The following is a 24,037-nucleotide window of genomic DNA, read 5'->3' on the forward strand; positions in this document are numbered from 1 at the left end:
CAGGTTATTGTCACCTATTAAACAGCAGAAGAAATGGAAAAAATTAGTAAAAATGAGCCGTTGGAGTACATGAGGAGAGGAAAAGACTGTTTTAAATTGAAGTTTGGTCAGAAGAAGTAAAACTCAAACTGAAGAGACACAAATTTTTCTCTGTTTTAATGGACTACCAGACAAACTGACAAGCCAATGTCATACACATGCACCTCTACAACCCAGACCATGTCAAGTATCCAGAGACACAATGATCCAACAGGATGCAAGTATGTCTATGAAAGGACTTTAGAGTGGATGCAAAATTGCCATGTGAAATCAACTAACTCCTCATCTGAGAGTCCCCAAGTAACCGTTCACTTGACACAAAGTCATTCCAGTAGTACCTGAAGGGATATATCCTAAATGTGCTTAAAATATGCATTGACCTTTTGTGCTTTTTCCTCATTCAGTATCATCATAATATTATTTATCTTTTATTGAGCTAAAAATATATTGTTACATGAGTGTGTTTTAATGTTTAGAAGTCATCATTTATATATTAATAGAGCTTGTTGCTGTTGAAGAATATGTTACTCATATGCTCATAGTGATCAATATTTATCAATGCTTATTAAACACATAATCAATAGCTAAGGTTAATTACATGATATCTACATATTCAAATACTCTTGGGTTATATGTTCGAATGCTGTTGAATTGTGTATTGTGTCTACCAACTTAAAGCCATGTTATGATTTATGATTACATTTGCTTTTGCTCAAATATTAGTTTAGTTTCTTAGCAAGCTGTCATGAAGATATGTTACTTATATAATCATTTTCAAAAGTCTTGTAAATGTGATGTGTCCCTGTTTCGGTGAAGATATGCTGACAGTTTTTTCAGTTTGCAGTTGCTGCCCATAATTTATTATCAGTTCAGAACAGAAGACTCACAGCACGTGTGGACAGGACCATGCCACGAAATGGAGGGTTCAAGACCACCCAGATGAAGGACACCGCACAAGATTAGCAGAAAAACCTTGTAGCATAGGGTGTATAAATACAGGGCCAGCCCACTGTTTGGGGTTCCTGCTTGTTGTCAGCTTGCTGGGACACCAGATTGCTGGTTGGAAGCTTGCAGCTCCTGGGACCCTCAGAACTTCTGGGTATGTTTTTGTTTATCTCACTCATTCTGTAAGTAAGTTCCTTCAGCTGCTCCCTTGTTTGCACTCGGGTTCGCCACAGCAAATCCAAGGTGGATCTGCATGTTGAATTGGCACAGGTTTTACGCCGGATGCCCTTCCTGACGCAACTCCACATTACATGAAGAAATGTGGAAGGGGTGGGATTTGAACCCGGAGCCTTCTGAACTGAAACCAAGCACATTAACCACTTGGCCACCACCCCTGCTCTCTCTCACTCATTCTGCAAAACTTAAATTCTGTCAAAATTTGTGACATTTAAATCCTGTTCAATAAATCTCTGAGTGGTGGACTAGCCCTCAGAGTAATGGTGTTCAAATTTAAATGACTGGTTAATACCTTCTTTCAAATCAACGGACGCGCGGGATAAGAGAGGCAGGGGGAGACGAGGTCACAGGAGACCCCTGAAATACCCCAAGATACCCAAGTGTCCTCCTAAGAGACCTGATACCAAAGACGTTGAGTCGTCTCTTGGTTAGCATTTGTGTTTCAGAACCAGATAGTAACAGGAAGCAACAGAACCCTAAAGACTCGGACTAAATACCGAGATCGCCTAACACCTCTGTCCAGTGACCTCATGACTCCGTAAACTCTTCCCACACATCTCTAAACGTCAAAGGCCAAGAACCTAGAGACATCAATGTCATTGTTGAGATAAATGAATGTCTCTCCATGTTCAAGGATACAGGATACAGTTCAGACAGTTGAGTCCAGGAAGTCACCGAAATCCAGGGTTTAACAAAAAACAAACGAACAAAGAAAGAAGCTAAAATTTGATCATCACTGAATATAAAGAATGTAAAAGCTAAATTATGTGCAGAATTTGTAACACCGGTACAGACAGGCTGCTCATGATTTAACAGGCATTTGGTTTAAACAAAGTGTCGTTCTGTAGAAGACGTGGAGAATGTGTAAAATGTGACATTCTGATGGCTTGTTTGACAGGACAGTTTAGCCTCCCATCTGCTCTCCGTCTCCACACAGATTACATGTATGAGAGGAAGGAGAGAGAGAGTGAGAAAGAGAAACTGAGTGAAAGATACACAGTTCCTATGCGTCTCAGTCACAGACAGATGCAAAGCTTCTTTTCTCGGAGAAAGGCCAAAAGCCAAAAGCCTGTGTTTAGAAAGTGGGTGAACATCTTCAATCTGTAGCCCAACGGCATGAAAACTAACTATCAAACACCACAGCTAATGCAGAGTTGGTGAAACTGGAGTAAGATATGTGTGGGTTTAGGTCCACTGTTTGCTGTGGCTTCAAGCTAAACGGTCAAAATTAACAGGCAACAGGGGAATTTAAAAGGACCAAACTGATTCTTCAGGGAAGTCAAATAAATCAAGTATTTAAAATCTACAAAGTAAAATTTCTATCTGAAGTAATGATTTAGAATCAATTAACCCAATCAACCCAGTCCAGTCGAAGATTCAAGCGTCTCTACTATGGAAACCACCCGGACAACTGAGAGCCTACACAAACATTTCAGAGCACAGATGATTTTCACTGGTGTAGAAATGGGTGTGTGTGCTTCGATTAAGATGGAAAAACAGAGGAAAAAAGAGGGTTTGGTGCATCTGGCGATACATCAGTGTCATAGTCATCTACAAGGTGATAGTACACCACAATATGGATTCTGCAATACCATCAGTGCCTGAAGAAATCAGGGCAATGAGAATGGCCACTAGGCCAGTAATACTTTTAATGACAGCAATGCAAAATAACCAGAGAAGGAAAAACAACACCAAACATCCCTTCATTTGAAAAACAATTTTGGATCAGCACTGCAGTACTGAGGTTGTGATGATCAAAGCTCTGTTTATTTCTTGTTATACTGAGCTCCACATGCGAGTCAAGACACCGGTTAACTAATTTTCTTACAGATGTAAATGGCTGTAACATAATTTTCACATAAATACATAACTTATCATTCATAGAATAATGCTAAACATTCATGGAATAATGTTAAAATGTGAATATGTTGCATGAACCAGTGGACATTTGCACTGTAGGTTCATTTAAACATCAATGATCATTAAACACATTTGCTACATGGAAAATCTTTAAATTAAGTTTTTCACCCAAAAGAAAATAAGTTAATTATTAAAAGGCTCATGCAGTGCAAAAACGGTAATACAGTGCTCTAATCCACTCAGTAAACAAGCCAATACTCAGCTGAGGTCCCCCGCGTATTATGCTAATACAGCATGGGGACAAATTAAACAATCAAGCATGGCCAGACGCATGAAGTCTATTTCCATGGTCCCCCTATTTCATGGTGGGGGACAGTGAAAAATGAGTGGTAAAAGACCAAATAATACAGGAAAGAGTAGTTTTTCATACATTTTCATGTGTGACCTTGACCCTAAGGACCAAGGTCAAATGCATTTGACTCAAGGCGGTTGGGATGAATGATTTACAAGTACTGTAGGTGTTCAATGCAAATTTAGGCTTTAGAAGATGATATACCCATAAGTTATATTTCTTATATTTTGCATGTTTGACCTTGATCCTGAGGTTCAAGGTCAAATGTAGTGTGCTAAAGGGAGTCAGGATACATAATTTTCTACAGATTTTCAATACAAATATAAGCTCTAGAATTGATACTTCAAGAGAAAGTGGTATTTTTGGGTGAGACAGTGAGCGTCTTTGCCGGCCGTTATCTTAGATGACCTTGGAAATCTGAGTCAAGGTCATATTGACAGGCATCACATTTGTGTCCATTTACAATATGACAGCGAAAAGTAATATCTCAGAGATGGGCAACAGGAAAATCTAGGGCTCTTAAAATGTGACACGGACAGAGACCATTTCAATGCCCCCCCCAATTTCACAGCAAGGAACAAAAATACTACAATATTAATCTTAGGATCTGCTGTCCATTATGCATAAAATTTTGACAATAATCCTACTGTCAGTGAGTTCCGTTAAGCCTTAAAACCTCACCTTAGCTCATGTTCTAGGTAAAGTGTGCTGTTGGAAATCCCCTCTTAAAAAATTCCCCATTTCTGACTTCAAAGCATTCGAGCTTCAAAAGTAAATAACAAAAATGTCTAACTGTAAGTGATAAATGTTTGCACGTAATTGTTCATTTTTTAAATTATTATTTACACCTACACTGATTTTGTAAGTTTTTATTTTTTGTAACCAGATCTACCTCAGTGTTATAAACTGCCTGATTTACACCCTATGAATCATTTAACATAAATACTGGTGACATTTTGACACCAGTCTGTACATGCAACAATATACAAATAATGAATGTTTGAGTTCAATGGTACAAATATTTCATGAGGTGAAAGCTGGAACATATTCAATGAGGCAAAGCTGAGTTGAATGGTATGTTATATATTCGTTCCATTGAAAGAATGTAAAAACATTCATTATTTGTTTTGTATAACAGCTAAAATAGATGCTTGTCATTTGATATTTTATTAATATCAAATGATATTAATAAAAGCTGCTAAAGCCCAACACAATCTTTAAATAGGAGTCCAAATTGTGACGTGCAGTCCAGTTATGCTGTGCACTGACTTCATACTTCCATTAAAAAAAAAAAAAAAAAAAAAAAAGAGACTTTGTGTAGCTCCTCAGTCCAGCCAAAAATCATGTCAGCTTTTCAGATTTTCATCTGAACAGCTCTTCATACATCCAGACAACTTACAGCAGAGTGGATTTTGTGTGTGTGTGTGTATATAGAGTGCAATGGTACCAAACATCCATCCATCCATCCATTTTCTTCTGCTTTATCTGCTGCCCCCCGGGGCAGCAGCTCAAGCAAAGCCGTCCAGACCTCCCGATCCACACACATCTCCCTCAGCTCCCCCGGGGGAACCCCAAGGCATTCCCAAGCCAGCGTGTCCTGGGTCTTCCCCGGGGCCTCCTCCCAATGGGACGTGCCCGGAACACCTCTCCAGCGAGGCATCCAGGGGGCATCCGGAAAAGATGCCCGAGCCACCTCAACTGACTCCTTTCGACGTGGAGGAGCAGCGGCTCGACTCCGAGCTCCTCCAGAGTGACCGAGCTCCTCACCCTATCTCTAAGGGAGCGCCCAGCCACCCTGCGGAGGAAACTCATCTCGGCCGCTTGTACTCGCGATCTCTTTCTTTCGGTCATGAGCCAAATCTCATGACCATAGGTGAGGACTGGAACGTAGATCGAACCAAACATATGGAACCAAATTTGCACTCTAAATGGAATGCAACACAAATGGGATGAATAACACTATGTAACAAATGTTTATTTTTGTTTTGTTCCTGGGTACACAGTGTGTTTTCCTAACCTGTTATGCCTTAAATAAATAGAAAATAGCTGTTATTCCACAGAAACTTTGCTTCTGTGATCAGGACAATGATATTTTGAAATTTGTCTGTTTTCAAGAATATTCTCGATTCGCCTTCACTACTACGGAGTAGTCTTCTAGAATATTCTTGAACTGCTAGAACTGTCCTTAATTTTCTAGAAGTTTCCCGAATTATCTATTAATTTCAAGCAACTTTTAGAACTTTCTAGAAAGTTAAAAAAAATAAAATCTAAGTTTGTGCTGAATGTAGTCATTTTTCCATAGACTTTAGACATAAGCAGTTGAAATATAATACTTAGAAGCCAGGAACAAAAACTGTGTTACATAGTGTAATCCATGTCATGTGTCCACGGCGATATCTTCAAACAACAAAGCAAAAAAAAAAAGATAAGATACTAAAACAAGACACCCACCCTGCCTAGCATCTGCTCTTCTGGGGCTAACAAAGCACCAGACCTCCAAAATCAATGGCATGACGTGATGATGTCAAGCAAGGCTGAAAAATTACTGGCAGTGACGACTCACTGCAATCGCCTCATTGGCTAGTTTCCATGTACAAGTTTATTAAAAATGGAAGGAGTTGCTTGGATGCAAGGCAAATTGTCTTGACCATGAAACATGCCCACTTGCTATGGCGTAAAGCTCTGTATGGAAGACTAAGAACCTTCATTATTAGATTTTTACTTAAATCCCAGAAAAATGGTTCTCCATGAATCTAAGGTTTGTGTCCCACTCAGAGCTCCAATCCTAGTAGACCAGTCCAACAGCCTTTTGCCAATTTAAAGGCTGTATATTTTTGAGTTCAGAATTTCCTGAAGTCCAACCCAATTCCTTTTGTTGTAGCTACCTCACCATGTACACTACAAACGGGAGTGGTGTGTACTTCTGGACTATGCTCAATATTAAGGTGGACGGCAGCATGTACAATCCCTGGCAAAAATTATGGAATCACCAGCCTCGGAGGATGTTGAATGAATGAATGAATGAATGAATGAAAACTGTTTATTTCGAACATTTGATACAACAACAATTGCAAGATAGATCAGTAAAGACAACAACAAAAAAGTTCCTACTGTGTACCCAACATGTCTGAAAAGGGGTAGGGTGAAGCATCAGCTTATTTATCCCTACCCCTTCTTCCCCACAACCAGTAATACCCTTTGCCACATATACACAGATTCCTACACACCTAAACCGATATCAATATATATATATATATATACATATATATACACATACATATATACATACACACATCAACATACATACACATATATACACATATACATATATACACATATATATACACAAACATAAATATACACCTACACATACCTACTTACATACAAAATACTATATATTTACAAGCTGAAGCAAAAAACAAAAAAACCCTAACCCTCATTACCCTTCCTCCTCCCTATACCCAGAAAAAACCATATTTTTGTACCGCTGTTTGAACTGGTTCATGCTTGGACATTGCTTGAGCCCCACTCCCAATCTGTTCCACATCCTCACCCCACAGACAGAAATACAGAAACCTTTTAATGTTGTTCGTGCCCACTGATGCTTTAAATTAAATTTCCCCCTCAGACTGTAATCCCCTGATCTGTTAAAAAACATATTTTTAATATTTGCTGGAAGTAAATTGTTTATTGCTTTATACACAATTTGTACTGTTTGAAAATGAACCAAGTCTGTGAATTTTAAGAATTTGGATTGTAAAAATAGTGGATTTGTATGATCTCTATAGCCAGTATTATGAATAATTCTTATAGCTCTTATAGCTCTTTTCTGCATTACTGATAGTGATTGTGTTGTACCTTTATAAGTATTACCCCATACCTCTGCACAGTACTGTAAATATGGTAAAACCAGTGAGCAGTAAAGAATGCGGAGTGAGTTGTGGTCCAGAATATGTTTTGCTTTGTTTAGAACTGAAATGCTTCTTGACAGTTTACTTTGTATATGTTTTATATGAGTCTTCCAGTTTATCTTATCATCTATTATCACCCCCAGAAACTTATTTTCATGTACCCTTTCAATATCTACCCCCTCGACTTGTAACTGAACCTGTATGTCTGTATTACAGTAGCCAAATAACATGTATTTTGTTTTACTTAAGTTTAATGATAATTTGTTTCTGTCAAACCATATTTTCAATTTTCCCATTTCTATACTGATCCTCCTCAGTAACTCCTGCAAATCCCCCCCTGAACAAAAAATGCTTGTGTCATCTGCAAATAATACTAATTTTAATATTTTGGAAACATTGACAATATCATTTATATAAATTAGAAACAGTTTTGGACCCAATACTGACCCCTGTGGGACGCCACAAGCATTGTCCAAGCATGATGATGTATATTCCCCCAACTTCACAAACTGTTTTCTGTTACTTAAGTAGCTTCTCACCCAGTGCAACACCAACCCCCTAATCCCATACTGTTCAAGTTTATTGATTAATATGTCATGATTAATTGTATCAAAAGCCTTTTTAAGGTCTATAAATATTCCAACTGAATGTAATTTGTGGTCTATGGCGTTTGTAATCTCCTCAACTGATTCTATTAATGCAAGTGATGTTGAACTATGTGCTCTGAATCCATATTGACTATCAGTAAGTAATTTATGTTTATTTATGAATTTGTCTAATCTATTATTGAATAACTTTTCTAATAATTTGGAAAATTGTGGAAGCAAAGAAACAGGTCTATAATTTGTGAAGTGGTGTCTATCCCCAGTCTTATACAGCGGCACAACCTTAGCTATTTTCATTTGATTGGGAAATTTACCGGTTTGAAATGATAAGTTACAGATGTATGTTAATGGTTCTACAATCCATTCAATGACCTGTTTTACCACCACCATATCAATTTCATTTAAATCGGTAGATGTTTTATATTTACAATTACTCACAATGTCTATAATTTCATTTCCATCCACTGCTGTGAGGAACATTGAACAGGGATTTCTTTCTATGAGATTATTATCCCAATCCTCAGGTTGGGAATCGGGAATTTTTTCTGCCAAGCTTGGTCCAATATTTACAAAAAAATTATTAAAACCGTTGACTACCTCATCCTTATTTTCCTTCTTGACATTATTATCAATGAAATACTGAGGGTAACTCTGTTTTTTATTACCATTTTTGATAATGCTATTTAATATATCCCATATTCCTTTAATATTGTTTTGTTATTATATAATATGTTACTATAATATTCCTTCCTACATACCCGTATAATATTAGTTAATCTATTTTTGTATTTCTTATATCTATTTTCTGCCTCTTTAGTCTTTAGTTTTATGAATTCTCTATACAGTGTATTTTTCTTATTACATGCATTTCGTAACCCTTTCGTCATCCATGGTCGAGCTTGGATTTTTTGTTTTCTGTAGTCTTGTTTAATTGGACAATTTTTATCATATAATGATGTAAATATTTGTAAAAAAGTTTCATATGCACTATCAACATCACTTTCACTGTATACCTTTTCCCAGTTTTGCTCCTGTAAATCCTTCTTTAGTGTGTTCATGTTTTCCTCTGTCCGCACTCGCCTGTATTTTATTTTCTCCTCTGGCTGATTCCGCCGATGGTTTCTATTATAAACGATGAAAACTGGTAGATGATCACTAATGTCACTGATTAATAATCCACTCACAGTGTTATTCTCAATATCATTGCTGAATATATTATCAATTAAGGTGGCACTATGGGATGTAATTCTGCTTGGCCTGGTGATTTTTGGATATAAACTCATACTGTACATTATACTGATAAATTCATCTGTTATTTTATGCTTATTTGGATTGAGCAGATCAATATTTAAGTCACCACAAATGAACACAGTTTTTTGATTAGTTTTTGAGAACATTTTTCCCATACAGTCAGTGAATGTTTCAATACTAGATCCTGGTGCTCTATATATACAGCTGACTAATACATTTTTGCTTTTTTCTTCACATATTTCAATAGTTATACATTCTAATAAGTTATCAATCACAGTTGTCATATTGTCTACTATTTTATAATCCATGTTCTTATCCACATACACAGCCACTCCTCCTCCACTCTTATTTTTTCTGTTTACACAATTAAATTCATATCCATCCAGTTCAAAATCCATTCCTTTATCTTCATTGATCCATGTTTCTGATATAGCAATTATGTTAAATATTTTTTTAAACTGACTTAAATATTCTTTAATGTTGTTAAAGTTTGCATATAGACTTCTGCTGTTGAAATGGATTATTGATAATTTGTTATCCGTTTTAATGATCCGATTAAACTGTTCATCTGTATAATAGCAACAACTGTCATTGATATTTGAGAAGAAATTATTGTCCGGGTCTATATCGTGCTCCAAGTCCAGTACATTGTGGTCTGTGTATTTAAATGTTCTCAGTTCTACTTTTCCATGATCAGCAATCCTTTGAGTTATATCCTTCTTGTCTCCAGATGTAGATGAATAGGTAGTAGATGAATAGGTTCCTCTGGTCTGTGTCATGGTGTTGTGATGTGTTTGTGTCCTCATACCTTATTGGTCATATTTGTCCAGATCCTCGCTTTAAGAAACACTATTGTTCATATTTGTCCAGCTCCTCGATGTTCCTTATTGCCATGACTTTTGCTTGTTCTGGTGATCCGTTCAGTTTGATGAATATTTTACAGTTTGAAGTCCATGTGTGCTGGATTTTTCCCTGTTTCTTTAAGAAGCGTGCTTTCCTGGCGATGTCGGCATTCCGTTTGGTGAGATGTTCATTGATGAATACGTTTGTCCCTTTCAGTTTTCTTCCTTGTTTTAACAGTGCTGTTTTGTGTTTTCTGTTGATGAATCTCATGATGACGGTTCGTTTATCATCGTCATTTCTCCGGGGCAGAGGGTGGCACGCTTCAATGTTATTTAAATCCATTTCTATACCTTTAGATAGGAGGAAATCAGCAACCTGTTTTTCCACAGAGCTGACCTCCTGTTCACTGGGCTCCCCTCCGCTCTCATCTGTTACCGCCCGTGCGTAGGACCGTGGTTTGATGTGAAGACCTGTGATGATGACGTCGTTAATTCTGGTGTACTGCTCCAATTCAGCCACTATTTTCCAGCTGCACCAGATGCCGGTCTTTCTCGGCATTCTGGAGCCGTAATGCCTTCACCTCCTCCACCAGATCCATAATTGATTTCTGTTGCTGCTTCACAACAGAAATCTCCTCTGATAGAAAGTCGAGATTTTTTAATATCGTCACCTTCCTCCGCTGTCAGAACCTTCTTAGGCACCATGGTCGGCTTATGAGCAGCTTGTCGATCGCCGATGTTAACAGCCTGCGTTGTTTGTCACCGGGATGGATCTGCACTGCGCTGGTGCCGCGCGGCCTCGGTGTTTCCGCGCTGATGGATCCGCGGTGGCTGCACGAGGCCTCGGGGAAGCGGCACTCGTGACGCGCGGCTCTAATGACGCAGCGCGCGGCCTCAGTGAATTCACCACGTTGGGCGGGCCTCGGATGTTGTTGCTGTCCAGTCGCGGGGCTAAGTTGCCGGTTGAGGTGGTATTCCCACTGTCCGGGTTGGCAAACACCGGCGTGGCAGATGGCAACTACAAACACCACCTCTGAAAACTCAGGTACAAACTTTTTGCAGCTCGCTCTGACGACACGCAGCTCTGACTGACTGTGACTGACGCAGCTCTGACTCTGAAGCAGAATCAATATCGATGTTCATTCAGTTGTTTAATTTTTTTTTGTCCAATGGAGCAGTTGACTGAGCATCAATACGGAGGTTATCTGACATCTGAACAGTGGAGTTAGTGGAGCAAGAGTGGCAAGGAAAACTACACCCCCTAACCTTGACCGGGCCCGTCTTCCCACCTCACCAACCTCGCAGTGCAGCTCATATTACAGCTGACAGGTGTAAAGGAGAGGACTGCCCGGGCTGGCACACATTTTTGTTATTGGCAACGTTTCTGCGCACACAACTACCATTGTTCCGGTGTTGTAATCACACAAATAACAAAAGGTGGGACAGAAAGACGTAAATCAATAAGGGACGTGTGCTCAAAGCTACTGTTTTATTTAAGGTGTACTCATTATAATATTACCTGCCAACACACAGAGGCTGTTATTACATTAGGTCATATTTCACCATTGGAAAAACACTCTACAATAAGGATAAGGTCAGGTAAGAGCATTGCTACAGACGTCTAATTCTCTGAGTAAGAAGCTTAAAAAAAAAAAAAAGACTTTTTGTGAAGTAGTAGATCAAGCATGAAACTTGTCAACTTGTCTTTCATGTGTCAAACATACATCTGGGAGACATCATCATCTGAGCATAATTTGAGAATCAATTATGTTTGTTCCACTAGTCCTCTGAGGTGCTCTGGCAAATTTTCACCAAACCTTCTGCATCCATGTAAGGTGACCGCAGAACTTTCTTTAAGGAGTTTGCTTTGGCAAAGGTCAAGGTCATTGGGAGTTACAGGGAAAAATTTTTGGTTCATCTGTTTGTTTTCCTACTCCCCTCAAGTCTTTTGGAAATTTAATATGTGGATGACAATCAATTCCAGAATTTAACTTTAGCAAAAGTCAAGAATGCTTGGGTCAAAGATGAAATAATGACATCTCACTCCATTGTCCACTAAACCTGGTATACATACGAAGGACGACATAATATTTGCTAAATGTCAATCATTTGGTCAAATGTACAAACTCAGGTTTTCACTCTGATAATCACACAAAATTTGCCAAGGGTCAATCACTGGGGCAAAGGTCATGCTTGTCTGTTTATTGTTGGTCTACTCTGCCCAGGTAATTTTGCTCATTTCTAAACTTGGAATGCCAATGAAGGTTGGCCCGGAAATTGTCATTAAATAATTAATTTTGGCAAAGCTTAAGGAATTCAATTTTGAACCTAATTTGGCACACACTTGGGTGGATTGCAAAATTGCTCCAGCAAGGTCAGCCAGAGGTCAATCATTTTGCTGAAGGTCAAATGTCAGACTGTCACAGCCATTCTGGTCTTCATGCCCATGGGTACTATCACCCAATTGTTTAAAATGTCTAAAGACTGAAAACCGTACCTGATCTGCCCTCTGACGAGTGGACGGTTCTTTGTACGATTCATGTTGGAGTCAAATGGCATCTCAAAATACTGTAGAGACAGAGTGGCAAGAGGGTTAGGAATGGAGGTAGAGAGAAATACAGCAAATGACAATTTCAAAGCCAAACAAACAAGATGCAACAGACACCAACAAAAGGAGGATTATATAGTAACCATCAGTATTTAGTCTGACTGGGAGATATCCAGCATTACTGATGCATCCTCACAAGCACTGAGCTCCAAACCTAAACTGTGCCTCTAAGGTGGCACCTTTATTTTGCATTTATACTGTATGTGAATGAGCAGGAGTTTGTAAATGTTCCATATGTACTGATGAGAAGGTTACGAAAGATTATGTGCCACTTAAATTTTTTTTAGTCTGCTCCATCCGCCACAGATACACTGACCCAATGATGGTAAATAATATATACCCGAAAAATAATTATTTTAGGGCTGAGGTGACCAGTTTTATATTCACATCAACAGGAATGACTAGCAGTTGTGGCCACCTAAGTTTTGGAAATGAAAGAAAGTGAGAAGCTCATTTCAAGCTAAATGCCACTTCAAAACCACATGCATGCAGGGATTAAAGAAAAAAAAAACAAAACAAAAAAAACTCATAAGTTGTTCATCATCTATATTTTCACAGCAGCCTTTAGTCTCCATGTGGTCACTTCCTTTAGGTTTTGATGTAAAACAATCTGGAAACACAGCTGAGTAAAAGGTCTATAGTGAGTGTTCTTCTGCTAAACAGGATTGTGAGATTTCAGTAGGCCTACCGTCCCATTACACCAAAGCATCTTGAGCAGTTGCTTCAGATGGAAAAGTGCTCCAGAAAAGCAGTCATTTAGCCACTATACTGTAAAAAAAAAAACTTTGAGCTGCACTTTACTGAAATACTCCAGACTAAAAGCACTTTAAGGAGACAAGAGTTTCAGTTGTCTTTTCTACAGCTTTTACAAAATTCCAACAATATTTAATAAAAACTGATAGTTTTTGCAAGACTTCAAAGTTTTTTTTCTATAAATAGATGTCTGAACACACAATAGGCTATGACATGGGGAAACTTTTCTTGGGTTTTGTGCTCTAAAAGCAAAATCAAATACGAGGTCTGTCAAAGTAATGGTCCTTTTTATTTTTTTCATAAACTATATGGATTTCATTCATATGTTTTTACGTCAGACATGCTTGAACCCTCGTGTGCATGCGTGAGTTTTTCCACGCCTGTCGGTGACGTCATTTGCCTGTGAGCACGCCTTGGGAAGGAGTGGTCCCGCCCCCTCGTCGGATTTTCATTGTCTGGAAATGGCGGAATGAAAAGGACTTTTTTTCCATCAGAATTTTTTCAGAAGCTGTTAGAGACTGGCACCTGGAAACCATTCGAAAAATTTATCTGGCTTTCGGTGAAAATTTTACGGGCTTCACAGAGAATAAGGTCTGTTAGTAGAGCTTTAAGGACCCCTTTAAGGACGCTCGGCGCACTGCGCTCCGAGCTGCGACGACGCGGCACAAGCCACCGGATCATTTCTAAACGGATGGCTCTGTGGATATGAGACCGTCGTGTGCTCTTTCTCTGGTTATCACAAGAGCAGGACATCAGCCATTTTCCAGCAGATTTCACTTTTAACAAGAGATTTTGTCATGGAAAGCCGCGTGGAGGCTTCGCGCGTCACGACCGATTCACTTTGGAAGCGAGACAAAGGAACACCTCCATTTTGGCGTGTCAGAGGACAAGTTTGGACATGTCCAGCTCTCCACAATTTCACTGATACTTACTGGACTGGTAAGCATTGAAAGCCGAGATAGGTATGTCCCAACTTGTCCCATGACACGCCGAAACGGAGGTGTTCCATACTCTCGCTTCCAAAGCGAATCGGTCTTTACGCGCGAAGCCTCTGCGTGGCTTTCCATGACAAAATCTCTTCTTAAAAGTGAAATCTGCTGGAAAATGGCGGATGTCCAGCTCTTGTGATAACCAGAGAAAGAGCACACGACGGTCTCGTATCCACAGAGCCATCCGTTTAGAAATGGTCCGGTGGCTTGTGCCGTGTCGTCACAGCTCGGCGCGCCAAGCGTCCTTAAAGGGGTCCTTAAAGCTGTAGTAACAGTCCTTATTCTCTGTGAAGCCCGTAAAATTTTCACCAAAAGCCAGATAAATTTTTCGAATGGTTTCCAGGTGCCTGTCTCTAACAGCTTCTGAAAAAACTCTGATGGAAAAAAAGTCCTTTTCATTCCGCCATTTCCAGACAATGAAAATCCGACGAGGGGGCGGGACCACTCCTTCCCAAGGCGTGCTCACAGGCAAATGACGTCACCAACAGGCGTGGAAAAACTCACGCATGCGCACGAGGGTTCAAGCATGTCTGACGTAAAAACATGAATGAAATCCATAGTTTTTGAAAAAAATAAAAAGGACCGTTACTTTATTGACAGACCTCGTATAGGCTATTTTATAAGGAGGATGTTGAATTTTTTTTTTCTTTGTCATTTTCCTCAAGAAATTCTGTTATAACCTACTGGGGCTGATTGTGGACATGAATTAAAAAGGTATCAAAAGTAAAATGTTAAAAATAAAACAGTTTCAATCTCAAAGACTACACTCACTGCGAACCATCTTCCACACTCTTTCTTATGCAGGTCATCCTTTCTGCAGGGTTGTGTGAAACTGCTATCTGAGCTTTAGAATGTAATATGCATAAAATAATAAATGAGTAAGTTTACCTCTCTGATTTTGTGCTTTTTCTTTTTGGGTGCAGAAACAGTCTTTCATTGTTGACACCTGCTTTAACCCCTTAACGCCTGAATTTATATAGCTGTATATAAAAAAAATGTTTTGTGTGTGTTTTTGCCTTTACGTAGATGGTAAATAATGTTGAGATTATTAATTTCACTTTTGCACAAAAAATAAATAGTAATTTTGGTATTTCGGTAATGACTTTATGTTACAATGTTATAATAATAATAATGGTATGTTGCAAATTTGCGACAACAGGCATACTGGTCAATTTGGTATGTTGCATATTTGAGTCAAATATTGTAGCATATATGCAACAATAAGCGTTAAGGGGTTAAATCCACCATCAATACAGCAGTAACTAATCATCCACCAAGTGGCAGACGCGCCCATGGTCTCACACAGGCCAAACAGAGTAGCTTTCTTGATGAGTTCATCTTAATATATGCTTTTGTAATTTAGTTAGTAAAATAGCAATTTTTGATTTATCTTAAACTGAAGGGGTTGGCATCATCCAGTTATCCACTCAATGTATTTTATAGGGTATGTGTCTAAGCTTTCTCAGACACCATCCACATGGAGATGGAATTTGGTGTATCTGCAAAAGTTTTGTATCCTATTTGCGTTTCAACCACATGGAACCAGCATTTTTAGAGCCTGAAACCGCGACTTTTTAAAAACAGGTACCACAGTGGAAAAATCTGAAAAATGCAGGACATTGTGCTTTTTAGAGTTATTTACATACTTTTTCTTGTCCTTTGTCTTGGTGGATCTTTAATGGCATTGGATGGTTTGTGGTGAATGTTGGGACTGCTGTGACTAATAAAATAATTCCAGAAAAGACTTTCAGCTTTGAAAACAAGTTAAATTTTTCTTCTCGTTTCTGACGGGACAAAGTGGAGGCTTCCTCTGGCTCAGGCTGAGAAATGCACCCGGAGAAGACACAAAGAAAGAGACTTCTTTAAAAACACTGCGTTTATTCATAAGCACAAGGAAATTTCCAGACATCATCTTTCAAAACAACCAAGTCTTATATGGATAACTGTTTTCGGCTGTGATGATGAATCCGGCTGAAAGCACGCAACAGGTAAGATTAAAAGACTATATTTACGCCCAGTTCTAGCTTCTGGTGCTGCACTGATTAGCTCCTTACACTGGTTAGGTGCATGCTCCACATCTTCTTCCATTTTTGTGGAAGCATTATAGCACCACATACAGGCCTGGCATGTGTACTACAGCTTTTCCAGCAGTTTCGTGTGGTCAGATATTTCTTGAAACTGTGCCACGTTTATGGAACACTGTTTGAAAATGACAAAGAAAAAGACTATATAGAGAAAGTTCCGTTTCCTTATTTTAACATATGATGTGCAAAATGCGAAAACACTGTTGAATTTGTCTTTGCCTAATTAGCTTGTCTCCCATCATTGACTAACTTTTGTGGCAGATGTCATTGATTCTGCGGTAACAACTGGTATGACTGTTTTTCTACTGTCAACAAGTAAACACAGCACTCTGCCAACATCTGCAGAAACAGTTGCAGTATCTAACAGTGCTACATACTGTCGACACAACTGCCCACATTTACAGTCAATCCTGTGTTTATTCATCAGCATAGAGGGAGTTTAGGTCATACGCAGCAAATTGTTTCTCTTGCACAGTTACTACACTGGCACTTAAAGGTGCTCTGGGAAATTGGAATTTTACAATTGAGTGATGTCAAGTAAGGACAAAGGTGGACTGATGTCCAGCTCGCCGGCTGAAAGATTTATGTTGCAATAACTGTGCAGATGCGAAGAAGGTGTGAGTGAGGAAAACAAAGAGCCCTTTGCCCCTTCCTTATGCATTTTATATTTGTCTGTAGCCCGCCGTGTGAACTTTCACAGAAATACAGGTTACACTGACTACAGTTGTGCTTTTGTTTTTAACCAATTGGCTGCACTGACGACTACGCTCACAGCAATTATAAATGTAAGATGGAAAACCTCGACCGTGGCGGCTCTCTTGGTTGTTGCTACATATGGAAAGAAAAGCGAGGGGAGCTCCTTACGGTATGGTCATAACAAATCTTTCAGCCAAGCGCTCACCCTGCACTTCCAGAGTAAATGGACTGGAGGTGGAAGGTGGGGGCAAGGAGATGCTGACTGGGAGGTGGAGGTGGTGAGGGTGTTCTGTGGTACAACTGTGTGAAAAACTACTTATACTCCTGTTTTATGATCTGCTCTGGAGGAGTATGCTTCAAAGTGCTCCCATGAGATTGGCAATGTGTGACTAAAATGCAAACACATGGGGTGCTTAAACTCAGGAACTGGCTAATCTGTGTGCGTATGTGTGTGCTTGCTTGAGCTTGACTAATGAAGAAAGCAGATAAAGCTCTTAAATTGTGGAATATCAAGATTCATTTCTTTTGATATATGCTACATATAAAATATCCAATAAACAATCTATTTTTCTCTCATTCTTAAACACTAACACTGTCAGGTTTACAGCACGTGACATCAGAAATCCATCACATTACTAAAAAAAAAAGAAAATTAAATAAATAAATAAATCTTGTGGACTGCATTGCATTTTGTAGCGTGTATATGTGACTATAAGTTTGAGAGCATGCTCACAAAATGAGCTACACTTCTTAGCTGCAAGTATTAGCCAATGGTGATAGTAAATAGTTACCTCCGCCAAGGAGGTTATGTTTTCGGTCGCGTTTGTTTATTTGTCTGTATGACAGCAGGATAACTCAAAAAGTTTTGAACGGATTTTGATGAAATTTTGTGGAGTGGTTGGAAATGACAAGAGGAACAAGTGATTAAATTTTAGTGGTGATCCGGATCACGATCCGGATCCCAATGCTAACGCGTTAGCATGTCTATGGCATTTTCAATGTTAAAAGTTAGCATTAAGCAGTTGCAGCTGTCATCACGTTCGGGTGCATTTGTTTTCAAATTGTAATATTTCTTAAATTTATTTTTGTTTATATATTAATAATCTCATGATTATTAGATACAATTTTAGAGAAAGAGACAAAAAGAAATAGATCACTGTGCCAAGGAGGGAATCTCTTCAGGGTCAGTGACCCTGTGGCCTTGTTTAGAGAAGTGTTTCATAAATGTTAAAAAAATTCATATATTTGCAGTTTAGCTGAATAATAAATTGAATTTTGTCTCTTATTTGTTTTTGTCTATAAGCACATGCAATTATTAATATCAGTGCTCAGATGACAGTAGCTTCTGGGAAAGGTGCAAGTTGCAATAAACTGTAATGCCAAGCGCTAAGGATACATGGTATCCAGTCACAGCAGATGAAACTTTTTTTTTTACTACTGAACAAACATCATTGTTAGCCTTTTTTAGGTTCAGTGATTCCACGGCGTGTAGATGTTATGGCGTCAGTGACCCCATGGCCTTTGCAGAGGTTTGCACTCTGAGTGCTTCTAGTTTCTGATGAAATACATGAATTAACCTGGTAAATCTCTCTACTGAAGAGCCCAACACATCTGTCTATACAAGAGCTGCAACAATTAACAGAATGAATGATTATTAATCTATTAAATTAGTCTGCAAGTATTTTGATAATTTATTATCTATTTTGAGTATTTATTTATTTTTTTTTTTTGTAATGTTCAAATGCTCCCATTTCAGCTTCTTAAATGTGAATATCTTCTGGTTTGTGTCCTGACTCTACAGTCTGTGACAAATGAAATACCTTTGGATTTTGGACTAAACAAGACATTTGAGGACATCATCTTGAGCTTTGGGAAACACTGATCAACATTGTTCACCATTTTCTAACTTTTAATGGACCAAATAATCAATTTATCAAGGAAGTAATCAACAGATCAATCAATTATGAAAACAGTTGCAGCTCTTAGTTTATACATGAAACTGACAAATATGATGTATAAAAAAATACATCCAGTTATCTTCGCTTGAAAATGTCAGACCAGAGCTGTTTTATATTATGCATGTTCACATATTGTGCTACTATCTTGTGAAGACTCACTGAAATCCATAAACCAGTGTAGGAGGACGTGCATTTACAAGACTCGTGGACAGACTGATATGTATGCCCTTCAAAAAAGGTTTGTGTGGTGTGTACAAAAAGGATTTCAATACATTCAGATTTTTGCTTGAGTAACTTGACAGCACAGCCATTTTTAAGTGTTCAAATATCTTGTGTACAAACAGGGAATAACCCTATGGAGTCTGATGGTTTACGGACGTTCATGCTGGTTATATGGTTGCAAATTGAGCTTTACCAGCAGCGTGTTAGAGGAGCCGTAAACCATCCATTTAGCCGGCGGTGTGCGACTTTCCTTTGCTCTCAGCTAATAGCAAGCAGCACACGCAGCCGTTGTTTTGTCGAATTGTGCATCTCGCCGCATAAATCGACACTTCTGTGTCCTGACAATATAGTTGCGCGGACAACAGGAATGACATTCAGCGGGAATGACATCTCGTCAGAACACTAGTCAGGGCGCGGAGTAATATATCCAAATGTGAAACGGTCAAATATTTTGTCACAGTTACCCTGATATAATACGGTCTGAAACCTTGTACACAAACAATCAAATTCACAGAAAAAAATGTAGTTAGAATTATTGTTCAGGTTTTGTGTATATTTTCATTGACTAAATTAGGGGAGTGGGTCAAGGTTTGAAATTAAAAATAAATAAACAAAAATTAGCAGAAAACACAACTGTGATTTGGTTGTAAATGCTTAGCAACTTCTCAGATGTACCACCTCGCTCACTCTGTGTTACTCTTGTGTACAACTGATTCCTGTAAAGCAGACAGTGAACTTCCTGAGGAAATCTGAGGTAAAGTGAATCATTCCGAAAACCTAAGACCACCCTGAAACTGTGGTCAGTGACAGCACGGTGTAGCAATGTACAGTGCTATGCCCATTTCAAGAAGGCTGCAAGAACCACTGTCACATAATTTCAAGGTAATATAAGTCTTAGTTTTTTTGAAAGAGCAATATAACAGGGCCTTCACTGTCATGCCTACAAAACACCTAGAAAAGTACACAAACATAATTCCTCCTTAATAAGCTACAGTTGCTGAGGAGCTTGAAGTGGAACTAAAAACCCGAACCACCCAAAGACATTAAAGTTAGCAGTGAAATACGACGACTCCATCTGCTTTTCCATGGGAGCTTCATCTGTAGAGAAGCATTAGCAAGTCGAGTCTGAGAGGACTGAGTCGGGTTAGCGCACAGCTGTGTGCGCGTCTGTGGGACCTCAAGGCCCAGGCTGAGGTGTTAATTCTATTTCCTGGGTCAGGAAATGCGTCACGAGGTCAGGGGCCACGTTAGAAAGTAACAGACGTTTTGTGGACGGGCCAGAACTATGCTGGGCTGGGGCTCACAAACGTCCAGAGCCAAGCTCGCTGCACCACTGCTCACATAAAAAGCATCGGCGAGGTTTCCAATAACATCATCCCACAGGTGAAAAGAGGCCGTGCACCCAACGATGTGGAACTGAAATGATTAGTGGTGAACCAAAACATGACCAAGTATTTTTTTTTCAAAGAAATTAATCACTTGGTTTTTACAGTTTGAAAAAAACAAACAAACAAAATAAACAAAAATAATAATTAAAAACATAAAATATAATACAAATCATTCTCTAGGCTGACTATTTGCTACTATGGCAAACTGCATTTAATAATTAAATTGTGATAGCAATAAAAACAACTGAGATTGAGCAATGACAGTGACTGATGCTTCACTACTGGCATGTAAAATCCTGTAAAGATACATAAATAAGAAAGAAAAGGGTCTCTTCGACCCACGGTCATTCTGCTATGGAAGCTTAAGTCATCTGGTTTACATCAACACCCTTCTCAGCCCATGTCATTATTTCCAGCCAACAATGCGGTGTATTGCGATTGCAACTATTTGGGCCATGCCTCTATCACAGGTCAGTGTCACAGATCTCCAAAGAACATTATTTTTTGTTGTTAAACCTTTGAGCTGACAATGAATAATTTCCTGGGATTACATAACATCCATAAGAACAACAACAACAAAAAGCTTAATTCAAGCTCTCCAGAACTGGAGCAAAATAACATTCTTGTGGCTATGCCATGCTACTGCATTGACCATTTATGATAGCTATGAAACTGTACTAAGAATTTCCTCAAACTGACAGAAAATATTCCTTTAACTGCCAAATGCAAAGGGAAAACTGAGATGAAAATAGGTGTGCAATACCCATGTGGCCTATCACAGGCTAACAATAAATTAAAATAATTAAATTTCTGACAGCAGAATAAGGCTCCATTAAAAAAATACCCTTTATTAACACATTCATTTTATTAGGATTTCTTTTTCTACATGTATTCTGTAAAACAGCCACCAAGAGGTGACTGTCAGGCTCAACAATTTAATCAGAGCAGACCGTTAGGCAAAATAAAGCAAAAGAAAACATTCTGATGACATGTTTCATGACATATGAAAAGCAAAGCACAATATTTTAAATGTATTCCTACAAAGTTTTAAGCTCATGTGCAATGTATGTTTCGAATTCAAGGGTCATTAACCCACATTTGTGTTTTGGTGAAGGTTAGGGTTACAAGAAGAAGAAGAAGAAGAAGAAGAAAAAAAGGGCGGTTTTGGGGGGGTTGTACATAAAATCTGCTATTGTGTTTTCGGTTACATCATCACTACTTGCCCCTGATGAATGTGTGGGATATATACAAATTTTGGTGCTTTACTTGTCGTACACTTTACGACAAAATTTTGCAAGGATAATCCAAACAAGATAATAAGTCAGTCAAAGTTCAAATCATATTGGTGTTCCTTTTTCTAGCCTGCTGCTAGCAAGCGCGAACAACCCATGACCTTATTCATTTATTCAGGTTTACCGGCAGAAATATACAGATTTAGAATGTATGCCAGAGAAACCAATGCGTTATCTCTGCCTGGAGCTAATCATACTTCCCGCCTGCACTAGAGAGATAAAATAACTGGGTAGACAGCACAGACCAAGCTCATAGGCACGTAAAATGGAAGCATTAAAAACAAAAAGGACAGTCACAAATGGGCAATATGTGACCATATAAACACGGTCTTCTGTTAATGATGAGAATGGACAAAGAAAAAAAAAAAAACCTCTGAAAGTCAGAAAAGGCCCGGGGGTCACCGTAGGCCCCCAGCAGGGTCCAAGGGCACTGCCCTTGCCCTGGTGGGGGCCCACAGGTTTTAAGCATTTTAGAGGCATTTTGGGGCCACTAGAGAGACCTGATTTGATGAATTTCCATTTTAGATTCTTTGTATGTTGGGGTATGTGGAAACCTGACTGTAATAACAAAATCTGTCTATGTATAACTTCTTTCAGTGAAACCCACCTAATGCTATAGCATATGTACTTATTATGAATGCCATAACATTGGACAGATGCACCCTGAACTTGCTAAAATTATTCTTTAAGTGTCCTTCCTTAACCTGCAATGAGCTCTGATATATACGGAAAATTCATGCAAGTACATGTAAATCATTTAAAGAGATTAAAACCTATCTAAACAACATTTGTGGTATAAAACAGCGACCTTATTAATATTTACATGTGAAATGTATGCTTACAAATTAAACTACTGCCCCATAATAAATTCTTAAATCACACCATGTGAATTTGCAGCCCGACTACTTATGTCAGTCAGCAGGAAAACCTCACAGGCACATACAGCATAGTAACATTAAAAAGCACACATCCTGTGCACCAGCTGTACCGCAGTCTATGAATTCACCAAAACAACAATAAAATTGGCGCAGGAGGATTTCAGCATGCGGGCAAAATATATTGTCATTTTTGAATGGTTTATCTATTAAAGAGTAAAAACTGAAGGAAATCAATTGTAAGGCCTGAAATAAGTTTCTGTAGTAGTGAGAGGGGAAGTGTTGGCTTTTTAAACACTTGAAAGACACTGGACTCATTGAGAGGATTTAGTACTGCTATAACGGACTGATGCAGCAGATGGCAGCAATGCAATAATAAGCATGCCGGCTGCCGCTACACACCACAAAAGAAGAAGGGTCCATTTGGGTCACGTTTTCAAAAAAGGTGTATTTCATGTCAAAATAAAGCCATAATATATATATATATTTTTTTTTTTAAGTTAAGTTAGCGGTTTTATATGATGAAATAAACGGAACACAAACAAATTTGGACAAATTCTGTATACAAACGCTGGTTTTGCAGCACTGAACTGCACTTCAGTGCATGCACAGTAACTGCACCACACTTACAAATTTCAGTGATTGTAAACACATTTTAATTGCATGAATAGAATTATTGGACACACCTGAGCACTGGATGTTTGATCGCTGACCGGTACGAGTGCTGTGGGCTTTGGGGTTCGTTGTCCCTCTTCCGCGCTCTGGACCCAGGCAGATTAGTCCATTTAATATTAATTTGATAACATGTTTCTTTTTCTTGCAGTGTTCTTCAAAGGTTTTGTAGATGAAATCCAAACATAGTGTGCAGAGGGCTTTACCGGGGAGCTTAACCTTGCGGACAAATTCACAGAGCCTTACCTTTGTCCATGTCCACCTCCCGCTCCAAACATGTCCACTTAAACCTTTTTTTTTTTTTTTTTTTTAAACGCCACTATCAATGTTTTTAATGCGGTCTTCGTCGTCTCTCTTGATGTTAAAGACGCAGCTTGACAGATCAAATTTGCAGAAATTCAAAATGTCCACGTCCGGGTACTTTCAGAGACTTTCGATATTGCAGAGATTCTGATTGG

The 24,037-nt window shown here is 38.8% G+C and overlaps 1 protein-coding gene and 1 long non-coding RNA gene across 3 annotated transcripts in view; one reads left to right on the forward strand and one right to left on the reverse strand.

Moving 5' to 3' along the window:
* Window positions 1-24,037, reverse strand: part of LOC117530220 (protoheme IX farnesyltransferase, mitochondrial) — an 80,932-nt gene that overhangs the window by 6,354 nt on the left and 50,541 nt on the right. For both annotated transcript variants that reach the window (XR_004566237.1, XM_034193148.1), the window contains exon 5: window positions 12,540-12,610. Coding sequence is in view for 1 of the 2 variants with exons in the window: in XM_034193148.1 (XP_034049039.1) it covers window positions 12,540-12,610 (71 nt within the window). In the remaining variant the exon portion in view is untranslated. The remainder of the gene's footprint in view (window positions 1-12,539; window positions 12,611-24,037) is intronic.
* LOC117530222 lies at window positions 691-23,284 on the forward strand. The gene is made up of 3 exons (XR_004566239.1): window positions 691-701; window positions 3,767-3,786; window positions 23,182-23,284. It is a non-coding gene; the product is annotated as an uncharacterized LOC117530222 (long non-coding RNA).

The sequence above is a fragment of the Thalassophryne amazonica genome, chromosome 18 (genome assembly GCF_902500255.1).
Source record: "Thalassophryne amazonica chromosome 18, fThaAma1.1, whole genome shotgun sequence".
Classification (NCBI taxonomy): domain Eukaryota; kingdom Metazoa; phylum Chordata; class Actinopteri; order Batrachoidiformes; family Batrachoididae; genus Thalassophryne; species Thalassophryne amazonica.